At 40.0% G+C, this 23411-nt stretch overlaps 1 protein-coding gene across 2 annotated transcripts in view; it reads left to right on the top strand.

Annotated features, from left to right (window-relative positions):
* Positions 1-1664: 1664 nt before the first annotated feature.
* Positions 1665-23411, top strand: part of CUL3 (cullin 3) — a gene marked incomplete at its 5' end in the record, with an annotated part of 56899 nt that continues 35152 nt past the window's right edge. Inside the window, 2 exons of one of the 2 annotated variants that reach the window (XM_082003705.1) lie at positions 1665-1730; positions 20792-20989. In XM_082003705.1, coding sequence (XP_081859831.1) covers positions 1665-1730; positions 20792-20989 — 264 coding nt within the window. The remainder of the gene's footprint in view (positions 1731-20791; positions 20990-23411) is intronic. The other variant, XM_082003706.1, reaches the window with a different exon arrangement.

Raw genomic sequence — 23411 nt, 5'->3', positions numbered from 1 at the left:
GATTAAAAAATATGTTGTATATGAACATACATAGTCCCAATGGGAAGTCCCATCTAACAGAGAGACAAAAACGGTGAAATTACTCTTACAGAAGATAAACTAGCGCAGAGCAAGTATGTTGCTTCTGTGCCCTGAGGGCAGGTGCTGCATAGAGGCACCTGATATTCAGAGTCCAGTTTAAGAGTCACCTAAAAGAAATTCTCTTCCACGTACTTCCTCTGGGGGACCTTCAGCAAGGCATGTTTTGACCCAGATTTCAATTTCATCTGCTAATTTTTCAGTTAGTCCCCTGGCAACTGGGACCTAGATTTTTTCTGGCTGACCAGCCTAACTTTCAGTTACTACGCAGCTACTAACTTACAGGATCTGACATTTTCAAAACGTTCTTCCCTTTTACAGCAACTGCCCCTTCCCGAATGACCTATATTTAACTCTGCACTCATGTAAGCGTTGCCTCAGGTGCCACCCTCATTTCTCAGGCATGCATTGCGACGAAAACACAAAACATAAATAATAAAAAAAAAATGCCTTGCATCATGCCATCCTGTGAGCCTCCGTGGAGGGATACGCCTACCGGTGACATGACTCAGCGGGGCAGAACTGACATCCGGGAGACTTCAAAGGGTAAAGAATAGGAAAAGGAACAGATGTTCTTTCCTTTTTTAGCTGTGCATAGCTAGGTTACTACCGGGTAGCCCAAACGCGGGGCAGGTGCCGTCCATCCGTGGACTGGACTAGGCCAATGCCCCGTTTTCCATAGGCCAGTGGGGCTGCAGCAGCAGCACTGCAGCTGCCCTGCATGGGTGCCAAAACCTGCACTTCAGCCCCAACATCTCCCACACGCCCAAGATGTGGGATAGCGACGGGGGGTAAACTGCCAAAATAAAATCCCACAAAAAAAAAACCAAACCCCAAACAAAAAAAACAACAAATCAAAACCAAAACCAAGCGAAGCCAGCCGTGCCACGCGCCCTGCCAGCAGCACCCGCCGCCCCTGACGGGACGTGCCGCCCGTTTGGCTTCGCCTCGCCCCGCTTCTCCGCGGCGTCACTCTTCGCCAATCAGCGCCGCCCTTTCCTCTCGCGCGCCTTCCCCGCCCTCCCGTCTCCGCCGCCGTCACGCTGACAGCGCGGAGCCGCCTGGCTCCGCCCACAGGAGAGGAGCCGACCGGCCGTCTCGCGAGAGCGGCGGAGGCCTCGCGAGAGCGGCGAGCCCCCCCCACCCCCGCAGGCGGCGCTCCGCCCCGCGGCCCTCCCGCCGCCGCCGCCCCCGCCCGCCGCCGCGGCCGGATCTGTCTCTCGCTGGTTGCTGGCTGGGCGGTGGGAAGGGAAGGGAAGGAAAGGGAGAGGAAGGGGGGGCGCTCAGCCCTGCGCACTGAGTGATGTTTGTCCGCCATCGCGGCGGAGGAGGAGGGTGAAGGAAGCGCCGCTGCCGGAGCGAGGGGCCTGCGTCGCCGCCTCGCCGCCGCCTCCCCCGTCTCGGCCCGGCCCGGCCTGGCCCGGCCCTCCCGCCCTCCGCGCAGCCCCGGGGTCCGAAGCCCAGAGTGAAGGTCGCCAGCGGCCTCCCCCGCCCGGCCCCCGGCCCCGCTCCCGGGGTCTGCCGCCCCGCCGCGCGTCCCCCGGCGCCCCTCCGGACGGGAGGCGCCGCCGCCGCCGGGCCCGAAGATGTCGAATCTGAGCAAGGGGACGGGCAGCCGGAAGGACACCAAGATGCGGATCCGAGCATTCCCTGTGAGTACCGGGCCTAGGCCGGGCCCAGCGGCCGCGCCAGGCCCCGGCCTCCGCCTGCCCGCAGGCCCCGCGGCCTCGCCGCCCTAGCAGCCGAGCCGTGTGCCCGGGGCCGCGAGCCGGGCCGGCCCCGGGCAGACGCGGCCTTGAAGGGGGCCGCGGGTGCGGGCGGTGCGGGGCGAACTGTCAGCCGGCCGGCGGCCTGGGGCACCCGGGGTGCGGGGGGGACGTGCGGGAGCTGCCTCTCGGGGGAGCGGTGCTGCCTGCCGCGCGGCGGGTGGGAGCTGGAGGAGCTGGTCCCCGCGACTGTCGTCTCCCTCATCAGTAAAGCAAATCAATTATGAAGATCTACGTACGGCATTGGGGGGGGGACGGACACGACTGGTTTCTTTGTTTTCAAGGAAAAGGCCTCAGAGAAGGAGTCGAAGGTTATATGCCTACATCAACAAAATTAGTTAACCCCGGAAGGAGGGGGGGATATTTATTCATGTTTTCGGGAGAGTTTCCTCTTGGTGAATTTATTTCGCTCTCAGCTCCGTGAAAGAGACTATAAGTCGTCTGATTATAAGATTTAGGTGGCACAATGCCAGCTGTTCAGAAGATGTTGCTATAAACATGTGGGCATAGGTAACTTTCATGCATGTTTGGTAGAGCCATGAGCATGCCATCCCTTTGAGTTACAGAGGGGAATGAGCCAGATCATTAATTTATACTGCCATAAAGCTTGCCGTGTTTTGACAGTTGGTTCAATTAAAGCTTACAACAGAATAACAACTACAGTGCTATTAATGGCGGTGAGGAACAAGAGAAATAGAAAAGCTTCAGTCTGCCAGAGGATTGCCAGGAAGTGTGTGTGTGTGTTCACCGGTGTATACGTTAAAAAGAAGATACTTAGTTGAGTCACTGGCTTTTAAGGTTTAGCGTAACTTTTTGATGCTATGTCTGATCCCAGTAGACAGTAGTATAGAACTAATGTGCCTTGCCTTTATAGAGAATCTGGACATACCTGTTTATCTTATTTCACTGGCAAGAAATATATCGATATATTTGCTTCATCAAAACTCTCGCTGATGAAATGGGAGAACTCTTTGTGTTCTCAGCAGCTAGCTTGATCATAGCAATCTGATTTATACTGTTCCTCTTACTCTTTCCTCTACTTTTAATCACTGACAGTTGCATTTAGTGGTAAAAGCCAAAAGAAGAAAATGGGCTATGAAATTCTGAATTTTAGCTTATGAAAGGTTTTTGATCTCCAGATTGCATTTATTTCTTTAAACAGCCTTTTTCAAGACTGTCAATTTTGTTAGGATGTGTTGGATTATAGGAATAAAGAAAAAGACTTACTGCAACATGGTCAGGGCTTTACTAATAAGTAGTAGGAAAACCTGTACAAAAATAAATCATGACAAAAACACGATGTATGTTTTCTAACAAACTACAACAAAAAGCTAGCAGTCTTTTAATCTGATAAACAGATTCATGTATTCCAACTGTCAATATGTAGATATGGGTTAGTCAACAAACACAGACTTTAACAATGGGATAAACTTTTGTTTGTGTTTTACTTTTTTCAACACTTTTGTAAATGAGCATATGATATTAGGTTGGGGGGTAAAGAATGCTCCCACAGAGTCCTCTTCTTACATAAAGTTAAACATTGTCATCATGTTTTTTTTTCATCTGAAACTGTTTTTGCTAGCATTGTCTTTCTTTTCAGTTGCTTAAAGAATGTCTAGGTTAAAAGTCTTTTAAAAAAATTTTCTATCAAAAATAATTCAATAAGTAAATAGGCATCAAGGCCTGCTGATCTTAAATGTTTGGTGACAGCTGTTGTCAGCAATTTTTCAGGTGTTTCTAAGACATTTTGTTGACCATCCTGTTGATAAAGCATTTATAGAAAAGAAGCATGTGTTTGGTTGAGAGATATGGAGGGGTTTCTCCTTCATAGCTGCAGAAGGCAATAGCCGTAGTTCGTGTAAAAATGTTAACACAAATTTGGTGGAGGACTAAGTGGTTGTATTGCTTTGGTCCTGTAAATAGGGCCAGTGACTGCGGTGGGATTATTCATATCAATGAGATTGCATTTGTGTGTGGGACAGATTCTATACTTAGAAAGGGCGCTGTTCGTAGTCCAGCTACTGATCTTCACTCTTTTATCTCAAATTTGGTGGTTCTGCTCCTCAGTTCTGAATTAAGAGTGCTTCCAGAGATGAATTTGTTTCGATTTGTCATCTTACTGATCATCTTTCCTCAGCAGGTCTACCTGTTTTAGATTAGTCTGCTTCTTGCATGGAGGTAGCTATTTACTATTATAATTAACTAGAAGTAGACAAATTGGAAAGGTAAGATTCCTGGAAGATAGTAATATTATGGTAACTTCCTCCATGCAGATTCTGTCTCTCTAATATTTTCTGTTTTTATAATGTTTTTGATATTTCTGTTATTGTTGTATTTTACAGTAGCTAAAGGAAAGGAGAAATAGTAACTTGCAAAATGTTACGACTCCAAAATTTTCTTTTTCTGCTTTACCAGAAGTAGGAATTGACCAAAACATTTGAAAACCACCAGTATTGTACCTAGAGATCTTAACGTTTGGGAATTAGTTTCATTCTAGATTCCTTTATTATTTCTTGTAATTGGTGGCAAATTATCTGTCATCCCAGGTGTCTGTTAATATTTGCTAGCTCCTGGCATATGCTCTGATGTGCTTTTTCTTACCTCAAGGGCAATGACTTTGAGTATGGGGGTACTGTTTTGCTGAAGTGGGATGCAGAGTAATCAAAAATAGTTGAGGAAAATGGTTTTCTATATATTTAACCATTTTTTCTCTTCACAATAGAAAAAATACATTTATGTTCTTAATTTAAAAACTAACTTAACAAAGAAGTGTTTTGTGTTCTCTTGTTGGGCTTGACTTAAAGACAGTGATAATATTTGCATCAAAAGTAGTCCAGATGAGGATGCATTCTTTTTATGAGACTTCTTTTTGTCAGTATTTAAATCTAGAAAGAATAATAGAAATAAATTTTTATGAAAGTTTACTGTATATTCAGTAGAGCAAACTGATGAGGTTAAGATTGTGTGATTAAGTAACCTTACGTACTGCTGTAGAAGACTTCCATTGTGCTACTTTCAGTAACGGCTTATGGTACTTTTAACACCTTCATAATATATAGGTGTTCTATATTTGTGTAAGGTCTATCCAGGTAGCATTCAGAGTAGCACTAGGGTTAAAGCGAGGGATGGAATAGAGTATGAGGGCTTTTGAGTGAAGGTTCTTTTTTCTTAGGCAGTCTTTAAGCTTTGTGTTTCAAATTCATACACACTGCAACAAATAGGTATATGTTGTGGCTGGACACTAAAAATAACAAAATTATTTCTGAAATGTCAAGTAATTGTCAGTGAAGTAAGTTGGATATAGTTTGTAGGTAATTTGTTTAATTATTTGGAGCAGTGCAGAAGTACTTTTGCTGAATACAGAGTATGTGTATTACGCAAAAATGCAGGTTTGATACTCCTACAAAGCATTAATTCATTGCACCTGTTTTGGAGAAGTGTTGGGTGCCGTTTTCTTCCCTTCCCTGGTTTAGTTTAAAGTACTTTCAGGGTCTCAAATTAGCTCTCATTGCCTAACTCAGTGAGCCTGTTACTGCTGGCTAAAGGAATACTTTAAAGCTCTCAAACAAGCTTGCAGCAAATTTAATTTTAAGATTATTTAGTTGATCTGTGAAAAGTGGTGCTGAAGAATGCAAGATTTGCACTTAAAACTTTTGGAGAGATGTGATGTCTGCAACAGAGATCTAGCATGTATAAATTATGTTTCCTGCAAGTGTATTTGAGCTGTTTAGCTGCAACTGTTTAGCTAGTGGAAAATAGTAGCTTTAAATGTGTTTTGATGGAAAAGTTATAGAAAGTAAAAAATGCACATCTCTTACAGAAATGAACAGTATGTGAGAATCCGGAAAGCATTTTGGGAATTCATTTTCAAAATTTATACAAGTAATGTTAAGCTGTGTTGAATGAACTTTTTTGCAAGAACTCATCTTTCTCTCAATGCAATATGTCAGTTGTCACCATAAAATTGGTTGGATGGATCTTTCTGAAAACCAGCATGACCTGATGTAGGTTATTGGGTTTGATTGCTATAGTCTTTTTTTTTTTTTTGAGTGCTTTTAGTAATTTTTATTTCCTGCAAAGCTATCTTTCCTCTTTAGGGCAAGATTACAAAATACTGTTTTGCCAGTTCTTGGAATTATTCTGGTGGATCACTATTATATGGTTACATTATGATTTCTGGAAAGCATTTAGAGAGATCCTACACATGAATTTGTCATAGAATGAGTCTTTTGAGTATATATATGTATAAGTTTCACTGATTCATTTTATTTGAAGTACTTGTGCCCAAGAAAATTCTCATTTCATCAGGTCCTGTGTAAAAAGGTAGAAGTGTATGAAAAAAAGTATGCCTTTTGTTCCTTTCAACCCTGTTCTTCCTGAGAGAAAGTTCTGTAAACTTAGAGGTAAATGGCTTCAACTCTTCCATGAGGAAGTGTTAAGGCTCATATTTTCATTGCCACTCCTCTTTTCTGTTCAGAACTAACAGCCACATGTTTTAGGCTTTGTGTAGGCAGGTGGCTTGGGTTTTTTTCTCTCAGGGAATGCTTACTGCTTCTGTGGTTGGTTTTGAATCTTGGGGAATTGACAATGCAAGTTGATAGGAGGTTTGTTAAATTTATGCTTCAACCTATAATGTGTAGATCTACCAATTCAGGAAGTTGATGCAACTTTTGTCTTGTGCATCGTGCAGCAGAGACCGACCATAGAAAACACGTTGAACTGCAGTTAGATTTTTAAGTGTTCAGATTACATAAGCAATACGTGTATCTCTGCTTTGGCTTATAACCCTTCAAGCATGCGTGCTGTATTGGTGAGTGAGTGGAGCTGTAGGCTGTTACAGCTCTGATTAAAATAATGTAAACCCACTGAGCGCTGCAAGACCACATAGTTAACTTCATGTTTTACACGGTTGGCTTTGTGAATCTTGATTGCTTTATATTCTCAAACATATTTATAAGAGCACATTAGCTATTAACCCATATAGTGTATACAGTAGTAATAAACTAATGTTCACAACTAAAATTTTAGTAGGTTTAAAACCTAGAAATAAAACAGACCAAAAATCTAAAACTGTTTATCTTATTCAAAGGAAAAAGCTGTTTTTTTGTAAATTACAGAAATAGTTGCTCTTTACTGGACAGTTAATCTTATGAAGGCCTTACACTGTTCACAGCTTTTTTAAGTGAAATGCTGTGAGCAGGCTGAATGCCCTAATACTACGTTTAGAATTTTTAAGAGATGATAACACTAATTCCAGGGTAGACTTGGAGAAGTTGTAGGTGGGTGGTTGTTTGTTAACACGCTGTACGTATTATCTTTTAGTTGTGGTCTAACCTAATCTCATTAGAATTCCTAAGTTCAGGGTTCATTTGCAAGTTTTCTTGTTTTTCCTTGTTAGTTGGGTCATAAGTTCCATAAGTTCATAGCAATCATCATTCCAGTTGGTCTGAGTTTTGAGTAAGTGCCTCTGAATGGCACTGGAAAGAGTACTACTGTTTATGGATCTTGCCCGTATTTGAAATTTGCTTGATTTTTTCATGCAAGAATATAAAGTAACACCACTAGCATTCTCTTAAGATCTTTATACTGGCTAATTCAATCTGACTTTTTTCAAGTGGCTTGGTAGGTTTCTCCACCCCTTCATTCTCATGTTGTATAGTAGTGCATTATTAAACAGGAATTACTGTTTTTCCCCAGTAGTGGTAGGTAAAAGGGCTTTATGAGTGTTGCTACAAAACTGATCAAGAGTTTTTGGTATTCTACATGGGGAGTTATAGTAAGTAACATAAACCCAAGTTTTTTTTAGAAAAATTGTTACAATTTTTCAAAATGTTTCTTAATCTATTCTGGGCAGGTGTTGGTGGCATAAGTGGGAACATTTCTCAGAATGTCAAATATGTATTCTGAAGTCTTTGGCTTAGATCTATGGGACAGGTAGTTTTGGTGCAGGGGCTTTTAAATTTTCACCACCACGACTGATCTGGAGTGTCTTACAATCCTCTGTGGTGAAAATATTTTGTGATAGACTAGGACAGATTTTCTTAAGATAGTTCGATTGAGTCCATTCATAAAATGCACAGTAATTCTGTTACAGTCCAAAATAGTTTCTTGACCTTGTGCATATGATCACTGGATGTTATCTTTGGTTTCTAACAGTTACACACGTGGCAAAACAACTCTTGAGAAGTGGGCTTCTATTTCTACTCCTGAGCCAGTTTTTGTGGAAACAAGGAGTAGGCAATACTGTAGTGTGTGTGTGTGTGTGTGTATATATATATAGCATGGCCCAGCATACCTTTTATCATATGGTTATTTTATTTTTCTGATGTTTGGTTGAAGCCAGTAGAATTTTTAAATCACTAGTGATTCTCTTGTGAAGGTGCAAGTACCTTTGTATCAGCAGAAGTAAATACTGTTAGATGACTTAAAAACGTCAGCATGGAAGTTCTTTCGTTAACATACACATTTTGGGGAAGGAAGAAAGTGCGTTTAATACCTGAGTACAGCGAGGACAAAACTGTAATAAACATTTACATTTGGATGGTGCTTGCTGTGGAGTATCCTAGATTCTTTAATTGGTTGTGCATAAAATTAGTGTTTGAGGGCTGAAACTGTCTTGCTTGTAGCTTAAAATAAGGTATAATAGTATGCAAAATGTATGCAGATAACTTGCTTTATTTGTTTATGGTTATGAATGAAGTGCATTTGTGGAAATGCCAATTTTTTGTTTAATACTAATGAGAATAAACATAAATGAAGACAATTTAAATTATACATGTGAATGAGGTAAAATTGATCTAGCTTATGTCATCAAAAATTCATAACACTAATTTCTTATACTGCAGGTAATCTGGGTACTGGCTGTGTGTGTCTGTTTCTTACATTTTGTATGTGAAGGCTGAAAATAAATACTTTCTTTTTTACTTTGTTTTTAAAGTGTTGGTAGCATCTGAGTGGACCTTTTTTTTTATATTATATGTTTGGATATAACGTCCATGTGTAGCTCTGGATTTGTTTTTCTGTTGCATTTGCTTTAGTGTTAGTCTTGCTTTTCCAGGCGCTGCTGCTCTGTGCATCTGATCATGGTGTATGCACGATACGGTGCAAAAATCCTCCAGAGAAAGGTTATTGTCAGCATGCAGTGGTATTGATTATCTGTAAATGTATAAGTGATTTACTAAGTGTATCTTCCTTCCCCTCTCAGAAGTAAGCTGAGAAAAAAAATTATCTACTGGTGGCCTTTACCTACCATAAAATTTTATCTTTGATTTACTGTGAAAGTTCTTGAATTGTTAATGCTGTTACCATTATGGAGGAGGAGTTGTCATCAAGCCACGAAAGCCTCTGACAGCCCTTTTGCCCCCCACCCTGGCTTTCTTCTTCCATCCCCCTCAAATCTTTCACTGTGTTCCTTGTTTTTAAATGGCTGCAGGAAATGTGTCTAAAATCTGTATAAGTTGGTGTGTATTTCACAGATTTCCTTTTTAAATAGTGTTGATTTTTGAATAATTGTAAAATATTGAACTACTTGTAGGTTAATTGAAAAAATCCAGAAATAATTCTTGTGGGATTTGCATTGTATTTGAGTGGGCAAGGATGGGCCATTTGTGGTTCAGGGAAGCCTTCTGAATCCAGGTCATCAAGGCTGGGAAGTTAATGTACTAATGGGTTTTTTCACCTGGAGAGATGATACCCCTGAGGAGGCTCAGGGCATTCCACAGAAGGTATGGATGTGCAGAACAGCATTGCTCTTTCCCCTGGCAGTTCTTAACTGTGAATGAGGCACACAGCATCTCTGTTATGCTTTAAAGTCATTATAATGTTAATATTCTACAAGTCATTAATATAAAATATACGCAAAACCCCGCGATAAATTTGGCTCTTACTAAACCGATGCTGTTTATTTCTACTTCGTAGTGTTGGGATGATGGTCTTAAACCTAGTTGATTCAGTATGTAATCATACTTCTAAGTTTTAAACTGTTTTGACTGAGGTTAAAAAGAAGAAAATATTTCTGTTGGTTTAGAGTTAGGAGTGATACGAGTAGCATGGGGTGTAATAGTGCTGCTTCTGTGGACAGTGACCCGTCGTCTGTTATGACAGTTTCAATCTACTGCACGTTACCTGGCATGTTGCAGTCCCACACCTGGGTTTTAAAAGAAGATTGAGAGTCAGGGACCTAAATCCCATTGAAATTTGAGAGTTCCAGCTTTTTTTTAATCTTTGATAGTAAACCTTGTTAGGTTATAGGTAGCTAAACAACTTTCCTTTCTGCTCTTATGTCTTTAGTAAATTGGAAGTAATTCCAAACATGGAAGTAATTCCAGTGGAAGAGGTATGAGCCACCTTCCTTCTACTGCAGCGTAAGAGCCTGCACATGGCTAGTTATCACAAGTAAGCTGCTTTGAGGAAATCTGTAATCGAACATACTCTGTGGTAGTTTGCTCATGGTCACATAGTCCTCGGATTTTGAAAAGCATGTCCTTGGCTGTTCTAAGATTTTATTGCAGAGTAGAATGCTAAATGACTTGAATGAAGTCTTTAGAATCTGGTCCTTCTTTGTAAATGAGGAAAGGCATGCCGTTCATAAAATCTTGTGCCACTGTTTGTCATTTCACCTTTGGCAAGAGCCTGTTTGACAGCTACGGACAAACAGCTGAGCTCCTGAAGTGCAGAACTACTTGTCTTTCCCTGTGCCTTCTAGACCTCCAGGATCCTGCTTACAGATGAGAGGAATGATTCACTCGCAGAAATTCAGCTCTTCATTCCATTTCTGCTGTTCTAATTAGGTTCAAATGTTTTCTTTTAACACCAACTTTGTTTAGGATAGAAACCTTAAAGCTATTGTATTTCTTTCAGGAGCATATTTCCTGCTGTTACACAAGCCTTTCAGAAAGCTTTTCCATAAATTTGCGGAAACTTGTCTTAGGATTGCTACTTCTGAAGTAAGTCAAGAGGACTCTCAACTTCTCCTTAGTCTTCAAAATATTTGTATTTGTTTTTATTCTTTTGGGCAGGAGAGAAAAAGTAGGCAGAGGAATAAATACAAAGCTTTGACACCAAAAATCTGTTTCATTCAGAATGGATTTTCTTTGAGTTAAGCTTCCCCCCCTCCCCAGAAGTTATTTGCAACTTAAGTAATCAATACAACTACTGAAATAAGCCAAAAACTTATTTCATGTCTGAAAATGCTTCTGTTACCTTGCAAAGATAAACATGAAAGAGCAGACTTTTTGAATTGTAAACCTAGATCTAGACTTCAGCTCTAATAGTAAGAGAAGTTTCAGAAGTATAGACAGTTTTTCCTTACTATTGTTGGGTTGATGGGTTCTTAGGAAATAAGTAGTTTCATTATACGTATTTTATAATCCTCCTGCATTTTCAGGCACTATAGTAATAAGCGCTGTAGAAATGTCATTGAGTGTTTTTAAAAGAACCTTGGTTAATAATACAGGCAATGTCACTATTTTGATTGTATAAGCACTTCCATTCTATAGCTGTGACGAGTATCTTTTGAACTAGAACTTCCTATATTTAGCCTCTTAGCAATTCAGTTCTTCTAGAAGCTTGAACGAAACCAGTTAATTGTTGTCTTTTAAATACAGCCTTTTTTAAAACAAGTTTCATAACCTTGTGGCTGGTGGGCAGAAGCTTGCACTGTGGCAGGGGAAGATTTACTCATTTACAGATAATGCCTTTTGGTATTTGAAAAGGCATTTATATTTGTCTGCAGATGGTGGGGGAAAAAAGGTAACTTAAAAACCTGGATTTCTGTATTTTCTATTAAATCCTATTCTGCCACCCTTTTTGGGCAAAGCATGTAATTCTAGAATAAAGTCCTTAGGGTAATTAGTAGCATCTTTGAAAGTTTATGTTGAAAAGACGTTAATTTTGGTCTGTGTTCTTTGTTTTTCCCCAGTATCCAACCCTGCTGGAGGACAACATCCTTCAGTCCTTGCTGACTAAAGCATATATGTATTTCAAGGGGTTTGGGTCTTGTGGAAAACAAATAGTAAGACAGATGAGTGTGTAAGAGGCAGAGTTAAGCTTCGTATAAGTGATCTTAGATACAGTATTTACTGACTTTGATTATCCTATGTTGTTACTTAACTTACTGACATAGTTTTTATACAGGACCTTAAAGACTGGTCTGTGTGAATCCATATATACCAATAAGTGAATGAAAAATGAGGCTTGTGAACTATCATTCATTTTTGATTGACTCCCTCAGGCAAGTAATATTCTGCTTTTTAATGATGCATTTTGTAAGTTGAGCATCATAAATTGCAAATTGAACCCATAAGTTGATTTTTACAGTATAACATAGTTTGTGGACTGCCCTTAGCAGACCTGGAGGAGAGGAAAAAGATGGGTAAGTCTTGTCCATGGACTTAAACAAGAGTCTGCATCTCTAATAGAAAAATTGTAGTTGGTCATTAGTAGTTAAAAACACTTAGTATGAGTTAGTGTTAGGAAAGTGTGCGAAGGTCTTCAGTGGAAAGATGTGTCTGTTCGCAGAGCCAGCACTCTCTAATTTTGTGTTTCAGTTTATATTTAGTTGTCTGCCTCTCCAGATTGTTTCTGCATTTTTGAAAGAAATGAAACAAAACGTTTTACATGATCTCTTGCCTTGTGTTTATTCAGTAACTGACGGCTGCTCAAATTTATATAGTTCACAGTCACAATTCAGATGAAACAGGTGTTTGGGAGGAGGTTTTTTCCTCATTTTTTTACCCTTTTTTCCAGGATGTTATGTTCCACAGATTTGCAAGACTGAAGTTGAGGAGGGGCATTTGGGAAAAATGAAGAAAATGTATAAAATAAAAATTGAAATCTAGAATAACTGAGGTATGTTGGCAGTTCAGGATTAGTCTCATTCTTCTGAATTGATTCCTAAAATATGAAAGAGAAAGGAGTCTGATCTTTCTTTCTTTAAATTTGTTCAGTCTCCTAAACATGTCAAAACTGTTGCTACAGTATGACATTTTCTATTAAAGACTTGTTTTAAACTTTTCGTATAGAGTGTTAAATTGCCATTGTGTGTTGAAGCTCCTGTCAGGTCTACCTATAATGGCAGACAAATGTTACCTCGAGTGAATCTTTTTTCCTGGGCTTTAGGTTTACTAGAAAAGGAAGTTCTTGGAGGATGTTAGTTTGCTGTAAAGCTTATCAAAACCATCCAACCAAACCCCTTCCTCTTCAAGCCCCCACCCCAAAGCAGCACTTTGTGATGGGATCAGCAGTGCTCTGAGACAATGCCTTGGAGGTAGACCAAATCAGTCAGTCACTACACAGGAGGTATGATCCCATCTTTTAAGGAACAATCACTTTTTAATTTACTTACCTCTTCCACTTCATGCTGGCAGAACAGCTTTTCATTGCTACAGAACCCATTTAAGCAAAGTGGAGAAGGAAAGGGTTTTGCCTAAAATCCTGCAGCACTTGGGTGTTTCAGTTGACAAAGAGGATTCCCTTTTTTGACTTAATCACGTATTTCGCTTGCCTGAGTAAAGCCTGGCAGAGCTGGGAAGGAGAGGTGGATATTGCGATTCCTGCATTTCCACTACTGAATATTGTCATGGAGCCTTGCCTATTCTACAGAGGCTTGAGCCTTTTTTGGGGTCAGACAAGAGCTGATTTTTCTCTTGGCCTTTATGGGATTACTCTCAGCACTGGTTACTCAGCTCATCGTCTGAACCTGGAGTGGAGCATGGTGCAGACGATGAATATTCCTTGCAGGAGGAATCTGGAGAAGTTTAATGTAGAGATTTCCCACCCAAATAAGGGTAAGGCTTTTGAATGTCAAGGGATAAGTGAAGAACAAAACATGGATATTAAAAATTGTGTCAATATTTAATGTTGTAAATGATAACTGGCAGATACCATAAGCAAACTATAGGTATAGCTTCCCCACCACCACACACACCCTCTGAGGGAGTATAATAGTGTAGTAGGCATTTCCTGACGCTCCTGGGAGATGTGGATAATACTGGATCATCATCTCCAGTTGTTGTTATAGGTCACCTAGGAGCAAAAGCCTAATTATTAGGACCAGTTTTGGTAGCACATTGCTATGACTTCCCTGTGACTCTTTCAGCAGATGTCCAAAGTGGAGTGGTAGCCCAGATGCAGGAGAACAGCAGTAGGTCAGGGTGCCCCTTACTTTCTTCACGCTCCTTCTCTTAGCGTCCAGTCCTGTGTTTTTGGTGTATAACAGCCAACCTAGTCAGATAACACTATTGAGGAATTTTGTGCCTGGTGTTTTTGGTTGTTCAGAGATTAGTTGTTTTAATTTGTGAGTGTGTGGTGTGGAGTTGTTTGCTTCTTGACATACTGATGTTTCTTAGGCGATGAGGTGTAGCCAATGTATCCTCTTCCAGCTGTGTTCATTGCTACACAATGCAATGAGATGAAACCCTCAAAATTCAGAGAAGTGTGAATATTGAGCTCTCCATTTGTCATTAATAGGATTACATTTTATCTGCTCTGTAGTTGAAGAATATGTAGTTCCATATCTTAATAGGACATTTTCCAGGGATATTCTTGGAGCAAACACTGTACAATACATCTCTGTCATTGTAAATTCTTGTCTTTTAAATTAACAATATTAGAAGGGTTTATAAAAATTCAAGTAGTGACTAGGTTCTGAGGCAGGAAATGCGCTACTCTTGCCCTTTTCTGGAAAACCTCAGCCAAGCTTCATCCAGAATGAAGGATCCAGGCTAAGGATGCTGAGTTACTGTGTAACAGATTATTTAATACTGTCTTGAGTGCCCTGTCTTGAAATGGAAGTGAAGACTGTAGTTTTGACAGCTTCCCTTGCCTCTTGGACTGTGGGTGAGGACCCCTGTAGTGGCAGTTTTAGATGGCAGAAGTCAGGCCCTGCTCATTTTGTCTGCTGAGGGATAGGAAATGGGGGAGTCAGAACAGGCTACAATTACTAGGTGCAAATGTTTACTCCCAGAGCTGCTAACTAACTTTAATTGTCAGTATCCACTCACTTCCTTCAAGTTAGAGAGTGTAAACACTTGCATTCTGTAATTTCAGTTGGTTCTCACTCCAGGGCCCTGCGGTATTAGACTAAAGGATGTCACGGAAGGGAATGAAGCAGGTGATGGTTGTGTGTTTTGAAAATTTTGAGAGATACTGCTCTGCTGTTTCCAGATTGATCTGTTTCACCTGGTAGTGTGTAGAATCATGATAAACACTCTGCAGATGTCTCTGGAAAAATTGAGTAGTAATGTTTGCAACTTTTTAAAAACAATAATGTCCTGCAAGTGTGTTTACAGTCTGTTAAAATTTCTGAGAATTAAAATGGCCTATTGGGTCTGACACCTTTGTGAGAGCTTCATAGAACTTGTCTAGAAACTTCTTCTGCAAGAAGGATGAGAAGCTGTGTCTAGTCACTAGTCTTGTTAGTGCTACTAGTTCATGTACCTCTTGTTTCTGCTGGTTGGTAAACCTCTGTGGATACTCCTGCCAAGGTTCTGTATGACATCTATTACCTCTTCCTCACTTATTTCTTAACCACCTCTTGTTTAAGAAGACTGAGTAGCTACTTCCAGTAAGAGTAAGTTGGTGTAAACCGTCAAGAATTCAGCAGGTTCTTAACAGTTTACTCCTGTAACTGCCTTTCCTTACAATTCGCAACACGTCAAGCGTGGTTATGTAAGTAAGAGGAGCAAGTTCTATAGTGTTACGGGCAAAATGACCAACTGATAAGAACATGAAATGAAGTTGTGTTCAAAGGAAATCGTGTTGTAAAAGCTCAGTTGTGTAGAATGGAAATTACACGTTGAAGCATTTATTTCTTCACAAAATAATCTGGATGTCAAGCAGTAGATCTGTTTGTTCTGCATAGATTTGGGAGTTTTGGTGTTGTTCTTTGACTGTAGTTTGTATGAGCTAGGGAACAAATGCCTGGTTCCATTGGTGACCACAAGCATTTTGTTGCTCACCTTTGTTACCCTGCAATGCATTTCAGTTGGAAGACTGGTACTGGTTGTTTTAACAGGTCATACTTACTCAAGAAGCCCTGGTTTTCTGGCTTCGTCTGTGTACAGTTGTAATGTGTATCACCAAATCACAGAATGGTTGAGGTTGGAAAGCACCTCTGGAGGTCATCTTGTTCAAACCCCTTGCTCAAGCAGGATCACCTGAGAACTGGTTGCTCAGGACTGTAGCCAGATGGCTTTCGAGTATCCCCGAGCATGGAGACTCCACAACCTCTCTGGGCAACCTATGCTAGTGCTTAGTCACCCTCACAGTAAACAAAGCTTTCCTGATGTTCAGAGGGAGTCTCCTGTGTTTCAGTTTGTGCCTATTACCACTGGTCCTGTCACTGGGCACCACTGAAAAAGAGCTTGGCTCCGTCTTCTGTACACACTCCCTTTAGGTATTCATAGACACATATTTGATCCCCCTGAGGCTTCTCTAAGCTAAATAGACCTGACTCTCAGCCTTTCCTCATAAGAGGTACTCCGGTACTCCATCTTAGTGGCCCTTCAGTGGACTCTCTCCAGTATGTCCATGTCACTCTTGTACTGGGGTGCCCAGAGCTGGACACAGTACACGACGTGTCTCACCAGTGCTGAGTAGAGCCCTCTACCTGCTGGCAACACTCCTTCAAATGCAGCCCAGGATACCATTAACCTTCTCTGCCTCAAGGGCCCATTGGCCTATTGTCAACCTGATGTCCACCAAGAACCCCAGGCTCTTTTCTGCCAAGCTGCTTTCCAGCCAGTTGATCCCAGCATGTGTTAATGAGTGGAGTTGTTCCTCCCCAGGGACAGGATGTTGCACTTCCCTTTGAACTATATGACTAGAAGGGAGATGATAGTATTTAGTATGAAGTTATGTTAATAGCAAAATTACTGGAGTTCAGCTGTTTGTCCCTTTTGATTGAAGGAATGCTGATAAAGTTATTCAAAAGAAGTGGTGTCTGTAGTGTTAGCTCCTGGGAGGGAGACACTGAAGAGTATATTCAGGACTGTTACTAGCTTTACCTGCTGGTGTCATGTTCTTCAGGTGATAATGGCAATAGATTGCTGACAGTGATTGTTTATTAGGGCTTGGAGTTTTTAATAGGACAGACAAACATTGTTAAAGGGCTTGCATGTATCTGATCCTGCACTGTGGCAATACTGTGGAATAAAGGACCTTTTGAGTCCTTGGCAGACTTTTTTTTGGTGAAATGATTGCACTTTCATGTACGCTATTTTAGTCTAATTTCCTCAAGATGTACTTCTGCTGCACTTTTGAGTTCAGATGTTTGTGTTCAAATTGCATCTTTGAATCATTAGCATTTGGGCAGTGGTTTGTGGAAGTTTTCCAACTGGCGGCTGCTTATAAACAGCTATCTCTCCTGCCAATAACAGACTTGATCTTTCTCCCATTCCCCAAGAAAGGTAATGTTCAGATAAACTGGAGTGCATTAACACATTTCCTCTCGTTGGACATTGGCTTCTTATTATCTTGGTGAATCTGGGTGTAAAGACTACTGAAATTACTGGGATTTTGCTTCTGAAAGCTTTTCTGAACCTCGTTTTTGTTGGGGGTTTTTTGTGTGTGGTTTTTTTTTTTTTTTCCCTGCAGCAGCAGTAATCTAGTTTCCCCTTAAATCTTCAAGAATAAAAGGCACAAGCAAGGCAACTGTATTATAACTGTGGAGTTCACTTTTACAATATAACCATTAGAAGAAATCTGGGAATGAGCATGGGAAAACATTTTTACAGCTCTGATGCTGTATTCGTATTTGTGGAAGTGGATCACTTACAGGCTTTGTTGTTGATAGGGATCTAGAGAGTTGCATAAATCTGCACTGCTGGGTCAGACTGGGGGATTAGGATCACAGTTCTCTAATAGTCTTTTCAAAGATGCTTTAGTACAAAATTCTGAAAGGTGCAAAAATGTCCTAGTAGCATCACAAACTTACTGCTTAGTTGTTTTGTTTTCTTTTTTAAATCGGCAAACAAACCTGAGTTAAGGAAGGGCGATGAAAAGAGATGAACCTGTGAGTTAAATAACCCAAGGGTAGCGTTAGTCATTGCAATTCTTACATAGCTTTGAGGATAATGATGGAGGAAGGCCTCTTCTGTTCAAAACCTAAACAACTTTTCAGCTGTGGAGAGGAAATAATAAATTTTTGCTAAAGCTTTACTGCGGTGACTTATTGTCCAATAGAGTGGAGTTATTTAAAGTATGAGGAGTCTTTGCTTTGTTAGAAAACTGCTGCAAACAAGCTAGCTATGCTAGATCTTTTTTGGAAGACAGCGTTCTTCTAACTTGATATCCTAGAACTTCAGCAAACCTGTTCCCACAAAACCTCATAGATACTAATGTAAAGTCAGTAGCAGGGTAGGAGGCTGCACTGAGAAGCAGAGTCCTTCATACTTGATCTTAAAAGATAGTAAGAGAAGTTTATAATACTATTTAATGTATTTCCGTATATTTATCCCATGGAGATGTGTAGTCCTTAAAACTACCTTTTATGGATCTTTCTTGTGCTTCCAGAGCCGTTCGTGGTGTGTCAGTTGTTAAGTGGCCGAAAGCTCTGTGTTCATGTTTGTATTCAGTGAGTTTGGAGCAAATAATGTTATAATCATTCCTTCGAGTTTTTTGTAGCATTTGGATTAAAAGTAGAAGAATTAAACAGTTCCGTTTTAGTTTTTTCTTGAACAGATCCGAATTATTAGATGTACTGCTTATCTTAGCTGACCAACCCAGAAACAGCAGTAGTCATACCTCTTCAGACTAGTGGCTGGTGATTTGCCTGTTTTGTACAGATCATACCCTTTTTTAAAATAAAATGAGCAATTAGATTGCAGTCGAGATAAAGATTGTCATGTTGGGTGGGAGATTTTTGATTAGCAAGGAGAGAAAATGGCATTGGGAAGTGTTGGTTTGAGTCTATGCTTTGTTTGAAAACAAAAGCTCTTTTTTTTTTTTTTTAAAGGAAAACTGAAAAGCTTTTACTTGGATTGCTGTCTGCAATTCTAAATGGTTGCCTTCATTATCAGTACTTGTAAAATTGCTTGTTCAGGAAGGCTTCAGAAAATAATTCCCCTGAAGAGGCACCAATGTAGCAAATGCAAATTAAAAAGAAAATAACTGACCTTTCAATATTATACATAGCAGAATAAGCAAGATCATGGCAGGACATCATTCCACCATTTCTGTGTTACTTTGAGGTTTTGGGAGATAGGGAGCTAAGAATTTTTGAGTATGTTTGTGATTTTTTTGCGTTTAGATATACAATGACATATCTCTTAAGTTTTGGGTACATATAGATTAGAAGGCTAGTGGATCAGGTATCAGGAGAGTGGAAAAAATAGTGATAGGATTATTTTTGTCACAAAAATATTTTTATTTAACCAAAACTCCAAAAGATGAGGAGGATGGAAGAGGATGTGTCATCTTTTGATTTTGTTCAGCAGCCCATACCCTCCCAAGGCAGCAAATGGTTTATCCGTGTTATGAGCTGTACTTTTACTTATAATGCCTAGAAAACTTGATATTTTGAAATTTGGTGTAAAAATGTACTTTTAATGAAAAAAATTATGCTAATCATTATGTTTGATCACAAATGCAGGCAAATCTAGCCTTCCATACCTTTACTCTGTTCGCTTACGGTTTTTTGGGTGGAGGGAGAGAGAGAGGAGAGGTAGACCAGGGCTGGTCGTATTTTCCTCTATAATCTCATACCATTATTCTTTACTGTTTTATTACTTTCAGCTCTTATTTTCAAAGCTGCTTTGACAGTATTGGTAGACTCAGGGATATTTTCTTTCACGACAGTAATTCTGGGAATGGTGGCTTTTTCCCCTTCAGCCTTTTTCTTTGGATGTAAAATGCTTAGATCAGTTCCATTTTTTTAATGAACTAAACCGAACTTAACCTTAAACATTGCATTTTAAACTTGGTTCAATTAAATTTTTTTTTCACTTGGGTCATGAAACTTGGCTACATCACAAACTTTAAGCAACACTGACATCTGATACTTTGTTGCTACACTTACTTCCCATCCCAGATACTGCTTTATTTATAAAGCATCACATTTTGAAGCACCTTTGCATTGGTAAAGCACAATTATAAACTGATTCACACTAAGCTCTAGATAGTAGAGGAAGAAAGTTGGTTTACTGTTCTGTTGAGACTATTTCTTACAGGAGTTTCTCTCTTTCTCGGAATTTTTCTTTATTGCTGTAGTTATTTGGTGTATTTACTGAAGTATGTTGTGTCTGGATGACAGATCAAGCGGATGCATATTCTGCTTTGTGCTTGATGCATATCCTGTAGCAAGTTACTTAACCATATTTGTGCAATGAAAATATGTTCAATACAGATGATAATTTTGGACACTTGTAGGGTTTTTCAACAATATCTGTAAGTATTTAAATTGTAGGCATAATATTGTAGGCATGTAATGCTTTGGCCATTAGTACATTGCTGTAAATAAAGAATACTTAGCTCAAGCAGATGTCGAACTAAGTTTGCTAACTCTGTTAGACGTTATTATCTTTTATTGTAGAAGTTGATTTGGGCTCTGGTTAAGCAGATCAGTGTTGCAGTATGATTTATGAGGTGTCAATTAGCATGTTAGTATGGGAGGAAAGCTGACTGATAATCATTGTTAGCACTGTCGAGGAAGAGTAGGGAAGAGATTCATGTCGACGATTACCTGCCTTTCCACCTGCAGAGGCTCTGGAGTTGGGTTCTCTGGATTTGCAGCTCTGAAGGAGGAAAGCATTAAACTTGTACAAATTATAATTTTCATAACTATTTCTTGAATTCCTTACTAGTTTCATAAATACTGTTTTGATAAAGTTTGAGAAACCTTGTGATAATGGAATCAACAAAATGTGGCGGAAGCAGTTACTGCTACTGGAGTTACAACTTCTAAAGATAACTTTATGTAATGATCTTACATTATTGTTTTATTTTTGCAGATGACTATGGATGAGAAATACGTGAACAGCATTTGGGATCTCCTAAAAAATGCAATCCAAGAGATCCAGCGTAAGAACAATAGTGGTCTCAGTTTCGAGGAGCTGTATAGGAATGCGTATACAATGGTGTTGCATAAACATGGCGAAAAACTCTACACTGGACTAAGAGAAGTTGTCACTGAGCATCTAATAAATAAGGTATGTCATTTTATGAATTAAGATTGAAGCGTCTTATGTGAAAGAAATCTGAATAGTTATTTAAATGATAAAAAACTAACTTTATTATGTTATTATGTTGCCTTGTGGTAAAATTGTATTGCTAACCACAAAAATGGTAGTGTAGAGCTAATATCCAGCTTAAATGACTTCATATTCCAGATACTGTTTGTTCTAAGTTACTGATGGAGGGTGAACCATAGGAAGTATTTGCAAGTGTGTAACAGGAAACAACTTTAGCTGAAGCACAACTGTTGAGAGCTGGGAATTTTTAAAGAAGGTTTGTGGCCTTTTGGTGGCATTTTGTGACTTTCTCAGAACAAATTTTGGTTTATTTTCCAGTCATTTTTTTATCTGTGGAACAAAATAAATGCCAGTGTAAGAACCTGTTTGTTATGGGCTAATGAACTAATTCACGAGTTAATGAGAGAGTTTTGCTAGGATTATGCTATTTAAAGAGGCGGTAGGCAATGTGCAAAAACATCAGCTCAGCAACAACAAAAGTCCTGAGTAGTCTGCATTCTGTCATTTCAGCCTTTTTAAAACCATGTAATTCGGTCAAAATGACATGCAGAAACTTCTTGTTTGTGAAGATATATCGTCTGAGGAAAGGGCTCTTCACATCTTGTGTTAAACCATGGAACCACCTCGTCAGTCTTTGCGAGGAAGCTTTAGGGTTGATTAATAAGTATGTCATTGGAGAAAAAGTTAAAACTCATTTTTTTTATTAGTCCAGATAATATTTAGTGGTAATAGGATCCTAAGTCTAGCGAAGATGCCTTACTCCTTGCGCTAACATCCATAGTTGCCTATCTTTGAAAAGAAATGCACATCCACTTTGATCCCATGTACTGGCTGTGGGTCCGAGGTGGAGTATCAGATTTTTGTCCTGTTACTACAACATTTGAAAAGGAAGGTCATACACCATCATGTGTCTTGGATGATTACTTCTGGCTGAATTATGAGAGGGGATGGGAGGTTTATGTCTAAATAATGCATAACACTTGGGGAGCTTTTTGCGTGTTCTAACTGATGTTACTGTTGTGTCAGAGAAGTGTGTTATTTCTTTTTAAAATCTTGAGTTTTCAAAGGTGTGATCCAGACAAGTATAGTTTAAAACTGCTTTGACTATCATAGAATGCTTTAGGTTGGAAGGGACCTTAAAGATCATCTAGTTCCAACGCCCCTGGCATGGGCAGGGACACCTTCTATTAGACCAGGATGCTCAGAGTCCCATCCAGCCTGGCCTTGAACACTTCCAGGGATGGGGCATCCACAACTTCTCTGGGCAACCTGTTCCAGTGCCTCACCATCCTCATAGCAAAGAATTTCTTTCTTATATCTAATGTAAATTTACCCTCCTTGAGTTTAAAGCCATTACCCCTTGTAAAAAGGCCCTCTGCAGCTTTCTTGTAGGCCTCCTTTGGTTACTGGAAGGCTGCAATAAACTCTCTCAGCCTGTCTTCATAGGAGTGGTGCTCCAGCCCTCCAGTCATCTTCGTGGCACTCCTCTGGACTTGCTCCAACAGGTCCATGTCCTCCTTACGTTGCGGGCCCCAGAGCTGAACGCAGTACTCCAGGTGGGGTCTCACAAGAGCAGAGAGCAGGACAATCACTACCCTTGACCTGCTGGTCATGCTTCTTTTGATGCAGCCCAGGATATGGTTGTCTTTCTGGGCTGCAAGTGCACATTGCCAGGTCATGTTGAGCTTCTCTTCAACCAGCACCCCAATGTCCTTCTTCTCAGGGCTGCTCTCAATCCATTTGCTGCTCAGCCTGTATTTGGGCGTGGGACTGCTTTCTGGATCTTTTTTAGTGTTTGCACAAGAGGAAACATACCATATGAAATGGCTAAATAATTTATGGTTCTATTCTATAATTGTAGCACATCTGTGACTCTCAAACACTTCTGTTTTCATAATCTGTGCACTTATAATCTGTACTATTCATATAAAATGTGGCAAATGGCTTGAGGCTTTTTGTGCCTTATGCTTGTACATGCCTATGTTTACAGTCCATACTTAATAATAATCATGACACTAAACTTTTATTCTTTCTAGGCTTGAGTTTATCCTGGTTTAATTTGAGGAAAGCTTCTTATCTTTGTTCCCAGCTTTTCTGCATATTAAAAATTATCTATATGCAAAATTAATTTTTCTGAAGTACTGATGGTGGCAAACTGATGAAAGAGCAGAATATCCTGTGAGTTTGTACTGACCCTGCACTGGCTGAGAAGGTTGCACAGATACCAGTGTAGAGAAACACCTTTCTGATACTTAGTGCTATTGTATCTGATGCTTAAAAAAAAATTCTCCAATGATCTAGTATTGTGATCTTTAACATGATTAATCAAGTTGTATCTATGTGTATGGGTAACATAGAAATGACCAAAAGTGCTGGATTT

This window comes from Phaethon aethereus, assembly GCF_964289735.1.
Source record: "Phaethon aethereus genome assembly, chromosome: 9".
Classification (NCBI taxonomy): Eukaryota; Metazoa; Chordata; class Aves; order Phaethontiformes; family Phaethontidae; genus Phaethon; species Phaethon aethereus.
The sequence above is the reverse complement of the archived record's forward strand: the minus strand, read 5'-3'. Positions and strand labels throughout refer to the sequence as shown.